This window comes from Amphibalanus amphitrite, unplaced genomic scaffold, assembly GCF_019059575.1.
Source record: "Amphibalanus amphitrite isolate SeventyFive unplaced genomic scaffold, NRLGWU_Aamphi_draft 000623F_arrow, whole genome shotgun sequence".
In the NCBI taxonomy this organism is placed as follows: domain Eukaryota; kingdom Metazoa; phylum Arthropoda; class Thecostraca; order Balanomorpha; family Balanidae; genus Amphibalanus; species Amphibalanus amphitrite.
Window position 1 is genome coordinate 74,797 of NW_024882117.1, and position 16,070 is coordinate 90,866.

At 49.0% G+C, this 16,070-nt stretch overlaps 2 protein-coding genes across 2 annotated transcripts in view; both read right to left on the bottom strand.

The window, feature by feature from the left end:
- Positions 1–4,370, bottom strand: part of LOC122363484 (protein sidekick-like) — a 37,532-nt gene extending 33,162 nt beyond the window's left edge. Inside the window, exon 1 of the mRNA XM_043332790.1 lies at positions 3,479–4,370. Within this exon, the coding sequence (XP_043188725.1) occupies positions 3,479–3,539 (61 nt within the window). The 5' untranslated portion in view covers positions 3,540–4,370. The remainder of the gene's footprint in view (positions 1–3,478) is intronic.
- Positions 4,371–6,845: 2,475 nt separating this feature from the next.
- On the bottom strand, positions 6,846–15,994 carry LOC122363489. Its single transcript, XM_043332796.1, has 8 exons — positions 15,861–15,994; positions 14,500–14,699; positions 12,055–12,227; positions 10,394–10,565; positions 9,810–9,992; positions 9,300–9,482; positions 8,689–8,853; positions 6,846–8,126 (listed from the first exon to the last, which is right to left on the bottom strand). The coding sequence occupies exons 1-8, from the start codon at positions 15,913–15,915 to the stop codon at positions 7,836–7,838; spliced, it is 1,422 nt and encodes a 473-aa protein (XP_043188731.1). The 5' UTR covers positions 15,916–15,994; the 3' UTR covers positions 6,846–7,835.
- Between the last annotated feature and the right edge of the window lie 76 nt (positions 15,995–16,070).

Below are 16,070 nucleotides of genomic sequence, written 5' to 3' on the forward strand. Positions count from 1 at the left end.
TCCAAATATCTCAGAATCACAATGATTTGGACCACCCGTGACGACCGCGGTGTCATTTTTGCTGATAGCCTCTAGAAAGGTCATCCGAGGTCATTTGAGGCTACAAACAGATTTTTGCCAATAACTCTCGATTGGAAAGAGATAGGACGCTGGGGATGGCTTCATTGTGTTTGTCTTGTCGAGACGCATCGACTAATATGCGACATGACCTTATCCGGTCAGGTCATGACCTTGACCTGAGGTCAAAATTTCAAGGTGACCTTTCAAGGTCAAATTATAGTTCATTCGACGCGTCTCGGCGAGAGGAACACGATTCTGGCAATAGAAATGTCGTGGCTTTTTTAGTCAAAAGTTATTGTCGAAAAACTCTTTTCGTAAAAACAGCTATTTTCGAGTTTTTACCCTCTGGAGGCTAAACCGTTGACCTGAGGTCAATTTTGATTATGACCTTATCAAAAGAAGAGGTCAAGAGCTATCGATTGCTTTTCCGTGCGTTTTTTCTAGCTATCATAGTTCCTGAGATAAATGCATGTTTTCTGAATAATATAATGACATTTGGCAAATTTTGACCTTTGATGACCTCCAGTGACCACAATATTGCTCTAAGATGAAAAATGACCGAAATACTTTTAAACGTACGCATTGAGAGCTATCGACTGCTTTTTACCGCGTCTTTCTAGCTCTCTTAGTTTTTGAGTTACAGGTGGGTGGTAACATATGCCCCCCCCCCCCCCACTAGGGCGAAGTTGGCCTGAGACCGCCACTGGGGCGCGGGTAAATGAGTTTGACTACGATTCTGCCGTTTATACGGTATACATAATACATAGGTATGCTTCAGATTGTAGTGATAAGAAATGCCAAGCAAAATACGACAGAGACATTTGAGCTGTTGGAAAGTGTCATAACTGAGTGTCTTCTTTGTTTGTTTTTGTTTTTTTTTTGTTTTTTTTTTAGAGAAGCCACACTCTTGCAATCTGCATGTATAAAATTTTGATCTAGCCCCGTATTACACCATGCCTCACTGCGCTCGACGACACACATTATGCCAAAAGTAGCAAATAATTCGTTCGTTTTTGGTTACGAGTTAACCCTGGCGCGGCCAGGGAAACGATGCATTTCCCAAAAAAAGTTTTCATGGGTATCATGTAAAGTGGTGACGTAAAGCGCATGTAAACATGCAGGCTTAAAAAGCATAAGAGATGTGCGCTCTTATTTGTCTTGTCTAACTTTAGAGACATTCTTTTTATATAACTTATTTATGCTGCACTGATAACCCTCGCCGGCACAGGCCATTTTGCGTCCTTCGACAGCACAAGGTTGGTACGACCCCCCCCCTCGCGTTTGGCCCCTGATCGAGCTAGAGCTTCGCGGAAAAAACGAGCGTGTTGCCCGTCACGAGAGGAAGCCGATGATACCCAATTTTAAAGTCCTAGGTCATCGGGTGACCTTCCAGGTCAGGTCAATGACCCGAAAACCGGGAAAATCGGGACCTGTTAGAAAGTCGTAAAGTGTGGCTGCTATGTGGTTTTCCGGGGTGCTGATCACGAATATCGTGTTAGTTTTGATCATAGATGATGTCTTTAAGCCTTTAGACCAGGTCGGGTCAGGTCAGGTCAGGTCAACCGGTAGAGGTTGTGACGGGTATTCGTAATAAGTGTCAACCGCCTCTGACAGCTTTCGTAACATGTTACGAAGGCACCAAAACTACTTCGTAAATGTTCAAATGGTTGCTAAATTCGAATTCAGTTCCAAAAACTAGCCTAGAAACATGTAAAACTCAAAAAAGTGAACCGAGGTCACCCGAGGTCACCAAAGGTCAATGACCTAACCTGACCTTTCAGGTGACCTTGACACCCACCCTAATGTATGGGAGCAACATCAAATCACATGTTTGAACGTTTGAAACCACGAAAAGCTTGCAAACGCGCGGCTAATGCGAGCCGACATACGCCGAATCGCGATTCCGGCCAAACATGGTCTCGGAAAAGAGGTCACAGGTCAAAGGTCATTTGGGTCATGGTCATGAAGTTTTCAGGGTAGGTGTAAAATTGATCAATGTGAGTGTAATAAAAGTTTCGTCGCGATCGGCCGTTTTTTACGCGAGTTATTCGCGAAAAACCTTAGGGGGGAGGTTGCATCAACCTCCCCCTGTGCCGGCGAAGGTGATAAGGTTGTTACTAAATACGTTGCAAAAATTTCTCCATTTGAGGTTTTTAATTATATTCAGGGTTGGAGCAACTGAGCCTAACTGAGTATCACCAGTGTTTCTTTTGACCAGCTGAGTCGATCGAATGCTTGCCACTAGATGAAGAGCCTACGCGAGGTCAATATCAATTATTTACTTACAATTATTAAATTCAAGTTCAATTAACAATAAGGTTATCTTTTACTCAAATTTATGAAAGCTTTTCAAAATCATTTAACAGTTGGCACTTGGCAGAGCAATAAGATAGATCATCAGATGAGCATAGGCGTAGCAAACAGGTTATGCTTTTATCATTTCTATTTATAATTCAATTTGGAGTCGGCAACTCTCTTAAATATGGAACCAGAGCCACAAAACGTCACCGTTATCATAGTATTAGTGTCACTCTCCCTACCGAAAGATTTGATCGTGTTTACTAAGATGCCGTAAAAATGCAATAAATTGGACCTAATTGATCGGTCGGAAGGTTATGTGCCACATTTCGGATATTTTATAGAACGCACTTCCCATCACAAAGAAGCTTTACCTATCTGGGAAAGTGGCTGGCGGTGTCCCTGAATGTGAATTTAGGTCCTTGCGGGACTGCCAATTTGTCACGTAAACACCACCGCAGCGCTGCTTACTACGAAACACGAGACTCGATACGACGCTCAATGGGACAATTGACTTCTTCAGTTTTTTTTTCTTTCATAATCATGATTAGCTGGCATCAATAATATCAGCACAGATAAAGCTCACACATATCGCGATCAACTTCCCAGCTATGCAGCAACAGGTGCGCCCCTGTAGTTAGACTACACGTATTTGGTTGCCCTTATATTATGTTACCATATATCAATTTTTATTCATAATCATTACGGAATACGTACATCTATCGTTATTGTTTGGCTCTGATTTCATTTCACTTCAGTAGTATAGTCGACTACAGAATGATGTTCCACTTCTCAGAAGCTATCAGTTGACCGGAGCGCTAATTTGTGCCGTTTATCACGCAATTAAGCGTGTCGATTGTGAACATTGGGACAAAGCTATAATTTGTTAACTCAGCCCATGTGATGTGGCACAGCCTACCACTCCAGGCAAATAATTGCCTGTGAAAAGTGGAACATCATTCTGTAGTCGACTACGAGTATACAGCGGCTGGTAATTTGAAGAGTGCCCAAGCCTGGGTCTTCTTAATTCATTCATAATGCTTATAAGCCGGCCGGTTGACAGGTGTCCCTACGTGCCATCTGTTGATTGAGGCGTGTCGTCATCGCACGGTTGTCTCACCTGGAGCTGCCCGGGTCACAGTCGACATGATGAGCGCCCAGAGGACTCGGGCCGTCCTCATTTCTGCTCGGCACCGCTCCGTTGTCAGCCGGGGCCCACCGGAGCTCACGACTGAGCACAGCTCGTCGGTGTTCACCGGAACTCACAGATGAGCACAGCCTTCACTGGAACTCACAGGAACTCACAGCTGAGCACTGCAGCTCATCGGTGCTCACAGTTGAGCACCACGACTAATCGGAGCTCACATAAACTCAGCTGGGCACAGATCATCGCAGACCGCATTTCACAGCTTAGCGGTACCTAACTATGCACAGATCTTTCGAGACTCGCCGTAAATCAAGAAGCCAATGCCGTTCATTTACACTCGTTTTAGCTGCCTCCAGCTCTTGTGCTTCCCAGCTTTTTCTCATTGCAAGGATATGAGCACCTCTCTTCCATCACAAGTTTTTTCCTGTCTTCGACACACCGTCTAAGCTAAAGTTCTGTGCGGACCGTAGACAGTCCTCAGCAGACCACGGACCGTCCTTCTCGGACCGTCTTCCACTGACTCCGGCGTCTGCGTTGTTCCTCGTGTCGTCGCGCCCGGACCGACCGCTTCAATGCGAACTCGTCTAAGACACAACCATCGGGTCCGCGGTGGTGTCACGTTTCCTCTATCACGCCCGTCACATAGACGGACTTTGTCACATTCGTGACTCAAATGACCTTCCGCAACACCCGGAGTGGAGATCCTGTTCGAGACTCCCTGAAGTTCCGCACCGCTCAGAGCTGCCCGCTCCCTCCCTCCGGAAAGCACGTCCGAGCAGCACACACGTCCACCGTCGTAGGGACGAACGTCGGCGGCGCACCACCAATACCCCTCCTGCCCCCGCATGGGGCGCCGCGCCACTGAGCCGCCGTCAGCCGCCGCCGGCGGTCGTCGGTGCCGATGAAGGCGCAGCGTCGAATCGACGGGCCGACCGGCGCCCGATCCCTGGAGAACCGCCGTGGAAGTTGTCATGATTGCGTTGCTAACTTGTGAAGCGTGCTCCATGGGCGAGCTGTACGAGCGCTTCGGTGGTCTCAGAATGATTGACGTCATGAGTCTCGAAGGGATTTATAGTTTATACTGCCGTCAGATGGGGAGAATGAAGTAATGTGTTCTTTACAACACTCATGAGAACGAGACAGTTTGCTTAGAAACCGCAAGGACCATATCACAGTAGACAAACCTGATAATGCATTTCTTGGGGAGAAAGAAGAGCAGACCCAACTAAAAGAGTTTCAGCTCTACGTATGTCGTCAACTTGTTCTGATAAATCGCGGGAAAACGTCAACCAGTGACAATAGTCCCCTCCCTCGTCCAGGAAGGGTGAAGGACAAATTTGCTCACTTGGAAAAAAATTAGCATCCCGACAAGTTTTACAGCTCTGTGCATGCTGCAGTGTCTTATAACTTTCCAATATAATATTATTCCTCTGCGAAGGGCGCCTACTGCCTAATTTTCATTACCTCAAAATAATGAATAGGTATTAAATTACCCTAAATAGCGGCATTTTCATCCGCCACATGCACACCCGCCGCATGTTTCACAGCGTTGCCTGGCTCAATGCCGGCCTCAGTGAGGTTGGCAGGTCCCGCCGCCACTGACCGGAGCCGCTGCCGTCCCGCACCACGGCGCCCATGGGAGTCAGATGACCTCCGCTGTGCCGGCGGCTGCCCCCGGGATCAGTTGGTAATAATGTGGGGACCGTTGTCTGAGCTGGGTCCGTGACCGGTGCCGAACCTCGCCCCAGAGTGCGGAGCGCCGTCTCCAGAGGCTGGTCCCGCGTCAGAGGTGGGGTGTGCGATGACTCCGGTGCATCCCATCTGTTGCGAGGTGCTCAGATCGGTCCCGCGACCACTGAGACGGAATGTTACTGACGCAGTCTGACCCACTGTGCGGCTGTGTAGCGTGCACTGTTTTCCGGTACGTTGTCGGCAGCTGTTTCGATGTGTCGTCCCGGCCAGCGGCACCAATAAAATCGCACCCTGCGCCCATATCGGGTGGCTCCCGATGGTTTCCACGAAAATTGAATCGTCCAGCCAACGTGGCGTCGGAATCAAGTTGACTACAGACAAAGGCGGTTGATTTTGTGGTCCGCCAGCAAAGTATGCCGAGCCACTCCGCCGAGTAGAAATCCCGAATGACTAACTTACCGGAAAACAATAAACATCCCGCCAAGAGCAAGACAAATTGGCATAAAATGCGTATTGCCCATTGCACAGCAGCGTCAGTCAAGCGGTAATCTAGCGGCGCACGGCAGGGCGGCGTCCAAAACCGGGATGGAGGGTCGCGGTGTTTCCATTTTCCTTCCTCCCGGCTTCTCAAGACACCGGCTGTCGCTCCCATCCATCACAGCATCCGACCAATAAAGGCGATTTGGTCTGGGGATGGTCGAATTCGGTTACCAGGTCGACTAACTCGGTCAGCAACAGATATTTGCCGTGCTCTCCGCTCCGCCTCTGAAGTCGATTGTGGTTACGTTACTTACAAGGTAGGTAAACACACGAAAAATTAAATTGCTTACCGAGCGGTATCTGAAATGATTGACACTGTTTTATAATGGTGCTAATCTCCTCAACTTGCTGTAACCTGATCGGCGACCCTACTCCGACGTTCAACGTTGCATGACGGCGTTCGGGGCTAGGCCGAGTTTTCCGGCACAGTCTGCTTACAGGCGTCGACTGCTCCTGCCATCTAGCGGCAAGACAGGAAAGGTTACGTGCCGCATTGGCGCAGTCTGACCGAGATCAACTAACATCCTAATGCCAAAGTGAATGCCGTCAAATTCTACGGAGTGGGATCACGAACATCTGTAGTCGCCATGCCTTTCATGCCACATGAATCAGAGTGCTGTTATTTGAACTTTGGATCCACGTCCATTTTCCAAATTAGTTCTGATTAGTCCCAGTGCTTGTATGGCGACTGGCCAACACTTCTAACGAGCTTATTGGCTATCTGGGTTGTACTGCAATGTGTCTTTAATGTGACGTAGATGAAACAAAGAGCCTTTTCTCTCTAGAGCCGATTCGCGAAATCCGGAACGTCACCTCACGGCGAATGTCGCTGAGTCACTCAGAATCAGACACAAAGAACTCGCCTGTAGAATCGCCGCCTTGATGCGTCAGAGCCGTGCATTAAATCAGATTTACGGCCATAACTGGCGTGGTTACATAGGGGATATCAGCAGATCAGCAAACGAAAAGGCGTTAGAAATATTGATAAACCTGAAATCAGACTAACACTCTAATGTTTGTACTGTCTCGAATCCGCTTGGAAGCTAAGGCAGCATACTATCGTAATTCATCACGCAGAGCGCGATAATTGAACCTTAAGATAAACACGTTCTCTGGGGATTAGCTGTCTTCATTAACCCTTGGCAACGTCATACATGTCCGTAGGACGCCGAAACTTCGGCGCACAAACTGTTTGAAGTTTCACAAACCGGACAGCCGACGCGTGTCAGAAACCCAAACAAAACAGGGAGAATCCATTTACCGACTATCGCACGTCAGAATCACACGGGGGAGTTACAAGCATGAAAACGGGTTGCAGCACAGTCCGGGGCAGTATTCTGTCACAGCCACTATTCATTCAGGTATCTCTGTCACAAAATTACTGTTACAAAAATCACCACACTTCAAACTATCCTGAAATTGGCAGGGTGAAAACTCAAAGCGCACACGATATCTCCCGTCTCCGAGACGATTCGTCCAGTCATCAAACATAGGATGAGCATGAACAATTATCAAAGCGACAACTCATCGAAGTAGCCCTGTTTGTCGCTACACACTCCGAGACTTATTCGTTATTCCTTGCATTTAGCGAGCAAGACGAGGTCCGTGTCTTGCTCGCTCGGTGCAAGACACGAACCGGCCAGGACGGTATGCGGGGCACGGGGTCTGCTCAGTTGGTGCCTCCTCTTAGTCCTTCTGTCCCGTCACTGACAAGTGCCCAACACAGCTGTGCAGCCCGTGAAGGCAGCATAAAGTCGGTAGCACAGCCCGAACAGCGCGTGCGAACCAGTCCGGCCAGCGCTAGCGAACTAGCTCGACGCCAGCAGCGCAGTCCGACCAGCACTGACGAGCCTGCCTGGCACCGGCAGTAGGCGAACCAGCCGGTCAAACAGCCCTGACAAACCAGCCCGGCACTGGTAGCACCACCAGACCACCGAGCCAGCGCGGCGCTGGCAGTTTTAGTCTCGACCGACCAGCGCTAACGAACCAGCGCGGCGCTGGCAGAAGTCCCCACCGACCAGCCAGCGCGGCGCCAGTAGCTGGCAGCCTCGTCGACAAAGCAGCGTCCCTCCACACCGCCACACCCCACCAGTCACCCTCACGTGTTCCAATAGTGACTCTGATTCAGATCGAGCCGTAGCGCGCGGAACACCTTATCGGAGAGTAAGCACCAGGGGTAGCCGAGCAGACGGCTCACCTCCGCCTCGGTACGGCCGTACGAGCGGGCGGCTGAGCGCAGCCAGTCGTAGAACTGCGGCGACCACTCGGGGCTGCGGGGCCAGTCGGCTCGCAGGAGCACCGCGTTGGCGCGTACGAACAGTCGACGCAGGTTCTTGCCCGTGTGCGCCAGGAGGAGCACGGTGGCAGACGATATGCGCTCCCGCACCACCTGTGGGGGAGGGGAGGGGAGGGGTGAGACGGGACGGCACGCGGCACGGACGGCGGTAATAGACCACATACGGGCGCCTGGTAATAAAGGACGGAGTACAGGCGGGACGGGTGCGGACAGGGACAGAGATATTAAGCAACAGTTCATATTTGCTGTGCATGTTCATCCATAATATTGACTATGACAATAGATAATGACTGGCATAACGAACGGCCAGCATTATGTAGAAATGTGGCAGTGGAACGCAAAACAATATTGGGGCCCGCCGGTAGCAATATCGCCACTGATACAAAATGTATTGTGTACCAATAAAGCATCTCCCTGCATTCCGCACAGTGCGTCTACACACAAAACAATGCTTATATAAAAGCCTACGAGACCAATCCCAAACCAATCCCATTTCCTGGTATGTTCATATCAGTTCTACGACACAAATAGGCTACTGTACCAAGATCGAGCGGCTCATTGGGCTGCTAGGCACTCTATGACAGCGCCATGTTACACCATTCCCTGTAGGACGCCAGAGTGAACCCCTCCCCGCCGCCGCGGCCTCACCACTCACCAGTGTGTGCACCAGCGGACAGTGCCGCAGCAGCATCACCAGAGCACCGTCGGCACGCTCGTGGAAGCTGGCACTGCGGTGGAAGCGCGGCAGTCCCAGGTGGCCGTACACCTCCAGGTCGGTGCCGTAGTACTCGATGGTGGTGAGAACGCTCACCGCGCTCACCTGCCGCGGGGGTGAGAACGGTGAGATTTGAGAACGGGGAGAGCGGGTGACCACGCTCCCGACTGAGAACTGGTGAGAGCGGCTGAGCACAGTTGAGATAGGATGAGAATTGGTAAGAATGGGTGAGCTGACGGGCGGGAACGGGCGAGAATACATAGGTGAGCGGCACCCGCCGGACCGGCCGGGTGAGCTCTCAGTCTCTTGCTCGGCTGGCGTGGGTAGAATCTGTGTTACCAATCCCATCCGTCTTCTATAATTCCAGGTCACGGACGACGAAAAACCGGCCACCGAGGGTATTGGCGGTCAACAAAATGAACGAGCAGCCACAACAGCCACTCAGGCAATTCACTTAACCACGACCCAATTTAGACAAGCAACAAACACAAACCTTCCCCGCCCCACCGCCCGCTCTCATCCCCCTCCTCTCCTCTCCCTCTCTCACTCACGGCGATGTACGGGGAGCGATAGAGAATGGACTTGACGGGCGCGCCCTGCTGCCAGATGATCTCCTGGTGACGCGGCTTGCCCTCCAGCCGCAGGTGGACGCGCAGACGGGAGTTGCGCAGCCGCGCGTCCCGCCAGCTCCGGCGGCCCACCGAGCCCGTCGACTCTGTGTGCTCGTTCTGAATCTAAAACGGGCAGAAAGGAGTAGCCTAGTAAAACACTAACCTGAACTTTATTTTATTCATTGAGCCATAAAACAAAAACAGGTAATAATAATAATGATAATAAAATAACCAGTCGGAGCCGCCACGGGCAAGAGCGGTGAGAGCTTGTAAGTCATGTATGTCATTTTTCATTCTTTGTAAGTTGCGCAGTTTTGTTTTCGCAAATCCGGTGTCCAGTATAACCTTGTTAAGTGACACACAACATGCCGAAAGCGACACGGCACAGTGCACCACACCGGCAGTCCGGTGCGGCCCTGACCGGTAACCCTGCTCTGTCCCGTCACTCACCAGGTGCAGGTTTCGCAGTTTGTTCTCGGCCAACAGGTACAGCAGGTCGTCACCCAAGTTCTGCGGGCTGATGTGCAGCTCGCGCAGGTTGATGAACACGCCTGGGTGCAGCAGCTCCACTTGGAACTTGGTGATGTTGATGAGTTTCAGCACCCGCATCGTCTCGCAGCACACCACAGATACCTGTCGGAGGCGGGCGGCGGCGGCTACAGCACTGGGTCGGGTACTGGGACCGACATATACATAATGGAGACGACCGGCGCCTGATACAAGACGTAATGGCAAGGGAGATCTAGGCTTGGGCCCGTGCGGATAAGCCAATCGTAATATTCCACAGTAAATACCGTCTGCAGATAACTAAACAAAACATAGTTTTCAGCGCGGTACACAAACCACAATCCGTAAAAATCACACTGTTTGCTTACCACCCGAATGCACACATCCCTTAAGTCTCCCTACAAATGGTGAACAAGTCGAAGAGGCTCTCCCTCCGCTAGCAGTATTCTCTAGGTACCAGCCCCCGCATTGCCACAGCGGAGGCGGAGATCCATTGACCCCTCACCCGACCCGAGCGCGATCTTTACCTGGTCGAGTGCGTGCATGCCCTCGACTCTCTCCAGCAGTAGATCCACCAGCTCAATGTCACGCAGGCCGGCCAGGTGACCCATGAGGCGCTGCAGAGAGCGCAGAATCTCGCCGCCCGTCCCGAACACCTCGTCATTCTCCTTTTCAGCCAGCGTGCACACGAACGTGTATCTGAGAATTGGCAGAGCGAGGGGTATGTACTCACAAACAAATGTGTACTACCAGTATGGTGGGTCGGCAGATTAAACAAGGACATGTATGATGTAACAAGAGGGCACAAAAAACGTGTCAAAAAGTATCTGTAAGATTACCGGTGATGGGCGCGGTTGTTCAAGAAAGTGACGAAGATGGCACATGTGGCATGATAGCCGCCACCAACGACAAAAAAAAGAGAAAACGTGGATTTTTTCAAGTGAAAACCGTAAGCAAGTCAATAATCAATAACTGACTGTTAGCTTTCCTCCGCACGTGAAAATGTCTTCAAGTAAAACTTATAGGGTCTTTGTGTCAGACCGTACTGGGTCAGTAGAGAGCGCCCACAACTAATGCTATAGTCCATATGCCACGCATGACAGCTCAGGCGTTTCCAAACACACCAACAAAACACATCACTCATCTAGGAAGCGGAGCAGACGGCGGTCGCATCTCCAGCCGCAAGCGCTACGTACCGGTGGGCGCGGCGGCCGCCCGCTGCCGCTTCTGTCGAGGGCGGGACGCGGCCTCATGCGGGGCACGCCTCTGCCGCCTATTAGCGCCATCTGTTGGTGATAGCGGTAAACGCTCATCTGGCGGTCGGACCAGCACACGGCCATGAACGGTGTTAGAGGCACTCACACGGGGGTAGGGGTAGGGGGTGGCAGATGGAGCTGAAGCAGCAGGGAGTGAGTGGATTAATAAAGAGCGGGTTTGATGGGAAAAGAGGCTAGAAGAATACGGAGTTATCGTTGTATAACGACGTGTTGGTAGGCCGAATAGTTAACAACTAAATAGTTGGCGACATATTAGTACAAACGAAATAAAGATGTCCGGTCAAAAGGGTAAGGTAACACGGCAAAGCAAATTGGAACTGGAAGGACAAGTGTCTTTGAACTTCAGACCAGAGAAAACGAGCAAAATTTAACTATAGAATATGGATACATTTTTGTAATAGCAACGAACACATTTAGTTGCCGAAAAGATCTCTCATCTTAGACCAGACATGATTCACCTTTTATCAGGCTATTATGCCACGGCATCAAATGAATTCGATTGATATACGAAAAACTGATGAAAATGTTTATTGAGACACTTTATGCTTCCAGTCCCAGAAAAAAAACATCACGCAGACACGACTAGACTAAAACACGTCACGCCACCCAGTTACCACTAAAATTCACCGGCGGCATACCACATATCCCGGGGTCTTGATTTTCAGATCTGTATATGCCTTCGGAGTTTTCGGACTGCACCTGAACTGTACCCGGCTCACCCCACCCAGAACATGACTTGTAATCGTCCCAAACTCCAAAGACCCCGTACCTTCCTGTACCGAACCCGTACCAGCTACCCCGTAAAGCCTCATATAGACCCCCACATATCGACCCCGTTCCTGTACCTGTCCCGCACCTACCCCGTACCTGTTCTCGTGTCGATCTCGTACCTTCTAGTACCGGCCCCGTACCTGAGCGCGATGACGCCGTCCAGTGAGCCAGGGTAGCGCTGAGCGAAGGCCGACAGGGCGTTCATGAACGAATACATGTTGTAAAAGTTCGCCATCGGCCGGATGACCAGGGTGCGGATGTGACGCGCCATCTTGTCCAGCGCTGTTGACGTGCGGATGTGATCCAGTGTTTTCTGTGGATGGGGTCCGAGTGAAACACTGGGACGAGCTTTTCGGCGTTCAATGCTTGGCGTCGGTAGTTAGGATCGGTAGTAGGAGCACTGTTACAAAAAACGCAGAGGTGGGGCATTCCACGATAGATCGTACCAGGTCCGTCACCCTCATCTCTCAGATTTTAATGAAAATCGGTCCTAGGGGCAATCATAGGCCCCAAAGACGCCTGGCAAAATATCAGACTTCTCAGATCAAAACTTTTTGAGTTATATTGCATTACATTTTTTTAACTTCGGTATGTAACGGTGAGTTTGATGGCCTATAACTCAAGAACGGGTTAAGCAACCAACAAAATGTAAACAACACTAAGCTTGCGATGAATCAAAAATTAATATTACCATTTAAAAATTCCAAAGAAAAAATTTCATTGTTGAGCAAAAACCTTAATCTTTTTTCATTCGCCTCTAATGACTTTTGGGACCAAAATTTTTCACATTTTTATTTTTTCAAAATAATCTTCATGTCACTGCAAATCGACATGCAAAAAATTAGAAAGGTGTTCTTTCTATAAGTTCCTCATTTTCCCGCAAACAAAATGGGTTTCGGAGGGGTTGATAAGACCCCAGCACGCCGTTTCGCTTCTAATAGAGCTAGAGCCTCGCGGAAAAAACGAGCGTGTGTGCCGTTACAAGTCGCAGCGATTGGTACCCGATTTTAAGGTCTCAGGTTAACCAGTAGCGTCTGAGGTCAGGTCACGTGACTGAAGTTACAGGTTCGGTTTTTAGTAAATAACTTCGCAAAAAATGGCCGCAGAGCCGCGATTTTGGCATCATTGTGTTCGCCTAGCTCAGGTGCATCGAATGGTATACTTTTTGCTAGGGTGAGGTCAACTTAAGTAGTTGACCTCGGGTCAAGGTCAGGTCAGACCCCCTCAGGTCACGAAGCTGGGCAAAGGGTATCATATGCCATATCATTCGATTCGGAAGGTCTTCCCAAGTCCATTGGTGGCTTTCCCGACCCTCTAGCTCCATTTGATCGGGAGTTATTGACGAAAAACTCGTACGACTCTAGTGACGTCATAAATGACGTCACGAAAGGTTAACAATGCAAAAGTAAAGCATTGGACTTTGCAAGGAGTGCATGAAATCACGATACCATGTACGTGGGATAGTTTTAGATCATTCTCGGCGCCAAAATAACAGTTTTTATATTTCCCCATTGATTTATAACAGTGATGTCACGTGACCGACCTGACCTCATGTAACCTTGAAAAATTCCCAGATATACAAGTTGTGAGACCTCTGGAGGACACCATGTATGCGTCCTGTAACTTTCATCTCGGACAGCTATGGTCATTGGCGTCCAAAACAATGTCAGAACCAAACAGCCTTTTTCACCCTCGCGCTTATAGGAAAGAGGGTTAAATGAACCCTCTTTTCACTTTTTTCAGATGACTCAGACTTGAATTGAAATTTCAGTAACCCGTGATGTCACTAGGCAGCTTTACTACGCCATTTGTAAGCTCCCCTCCCGAAATCACTATTCGAAACCGTTATCGTGACGTAAAATAAATACATTTATAGAAAGAACACCTTCCTAATCTTTAGCATACTTCTTAACAATGAGCCAAATATTTTTTTAAAGAAATAAATATTCAAAAAAATTTGGTCCCAAAGTCCAAAAAATACAAATGAAAGAAAACTCGATTTGTCATATATCAAAAATACCGTATTTTTCGAAATTTCAAAAATACATATTAATCTCTGTTTAATTGCAAGTTCAATGTTATATTACATTTGGCATTTGAATAATCCGTCTTAGAGTTACAGCCCGCCAAACTTAGCGCTGCAAAGCAAGATCCAAAAAATGTTATACACCATAACTCAAAAAATACTTATCTGATAAGCCTGAAATTGTTACAGGTGGATTCAGAGCCCCTGATGATTACCCCTGAGACCAATTCTCGTCAAATTCCGAGAGATGAGGGTGTCAAATTGGAAAAAAGTGGTACGATCTATCGTGGAATGCCCCAGGTATCAACAGACCCACAGTTTCCGAACCCGTTTCCGAACAGTTTTCGAACAGACCCGCCTTATCGCACATTTTCTGAGCTGGGGTGCAATAACATAAAACGTAGGTCATTATTAGCTTCTGATCGGAAGAATCGTATAATCAATCGCAAATAATAGCAGAACATCGGAACATTGATGATGATTTGGGGCTTTAGGGCGTCCGGACTGCAGTGGTCATCGGCGCCCATGTAGCGGGACAATCAGCGTCTCAGGTGCTCACCTGCCATCCCAGGTAGTAGTTGTACCTGGACTTTGTGAGTACGGTGTCGTCCAGCACGAAGACGCGCCACACGTCGGGCAGGTTGAACGCCTGCGCCCAGTTCCAGCACACCAGCGAGGCGATGTAGCGCTCGTTCATGTTGAGCATGCGGAATATCTTCACCAGCACCAGCTCGGGTAGCAGGTGCCATAGGGAGTATTCTGCAACGACGCAGACAGACGCCAACTCAGCGGAGGTCGCAGGTGGACCCGCTGAACGGACACATACAAAAGGACGGTCACAAGGAGCAACTATCGGCCGTTCCGGCACTGGCGTCACAGCTGACCCAACAGGTCAACGCCAAGCATCTGCTGAGAACAAAGGGCGCAGATATGAATAAGGTGTTATCAACATCATGCCATAAGTTATGGGCACACAACGGTTACACAGGGTCTGGTGATAGCCCAAAAAGCAGAGATCAGTTGGTAGTTGATGGGGTCATCACTCAGTCACTGTCTCCACAATTATTCATGGGAACATCAGTCGCAGCACACCAGGATGTAGGCAGATAAGCAAGTCCGTCACCTGCTGCCGTTGATGACATTCAGATAATGTGGCACGACCACTGCATGGGTTATTCACGGCATGCAGCGTTAACTCTGACTCCGATTCCGAAACCGGAGTCAGTAAAATTTTGGCAACTCCCACTCCAACTCCAGGCAAAACTGTCGACTCCGACTCCAACTCAGACTCCAACTCAATTTCCGTAGCCCTGCATTGAAAGCATCTTTATCAGACAAATAAAATGACACAATTCAACCAATTTTGAACATAGTTGCTTGAAATGTATACACTGACACCATCTAGGCTCACTCTTATACATGCCGTGGAATGGATATGGCAGCACTGGCCGAAGTTCAGCTGCAGAAAACAGGGACGCCGGTGAAAACAGGGCGCCGGAGGGCATAATAGTCACGTGACATTTGGAACTTCTCCCGCTCCAAGGGCCTTCTATATGCCAAACGTCACGTGTAAATTTCACGAACCTTGATCAAATCGCCCCAGGCGCCCTGTTTTCACCGTCGTCCGAAAACAGCTATCAGATGCAAAATGGTTTTCGCGCATTTCAACCCATCGCATGATGACAGTCTAAAGAATCATTTTGCTGACTCCAATAACCATTTGTCGGCACTAGTATCGCTGTAAATGTTACCAATGCCATGAATGGAAAAGTACAACATTTTATGACCCTGGATCTGCATCCTGCTGTTAATAAAAAATGTCATTTAAGGAACAAATGAATTCAGCTCCATGTAATAAAACTAGGACATTAATTATAATTTTTATGGACATTTACATTCAAAATGGTCATCGTGCCATACCACTTATGTCTTTCTGAGGTGAAGGGCGTCGAGCTCCTCTCCTGGACTGCCACATGCTGATATCTCTTTTCTTTCCACTGTGAAAAAGAATGCAACAAACACAACAAAGTCTTTCTTCTCCGTCTTCAAACGTCAAATTTCAAGTATAAGTATTATTTAGGAACAAATCTCTCTTTACTTAGCAGTACAGCAGCTATTCGTCACGGATAT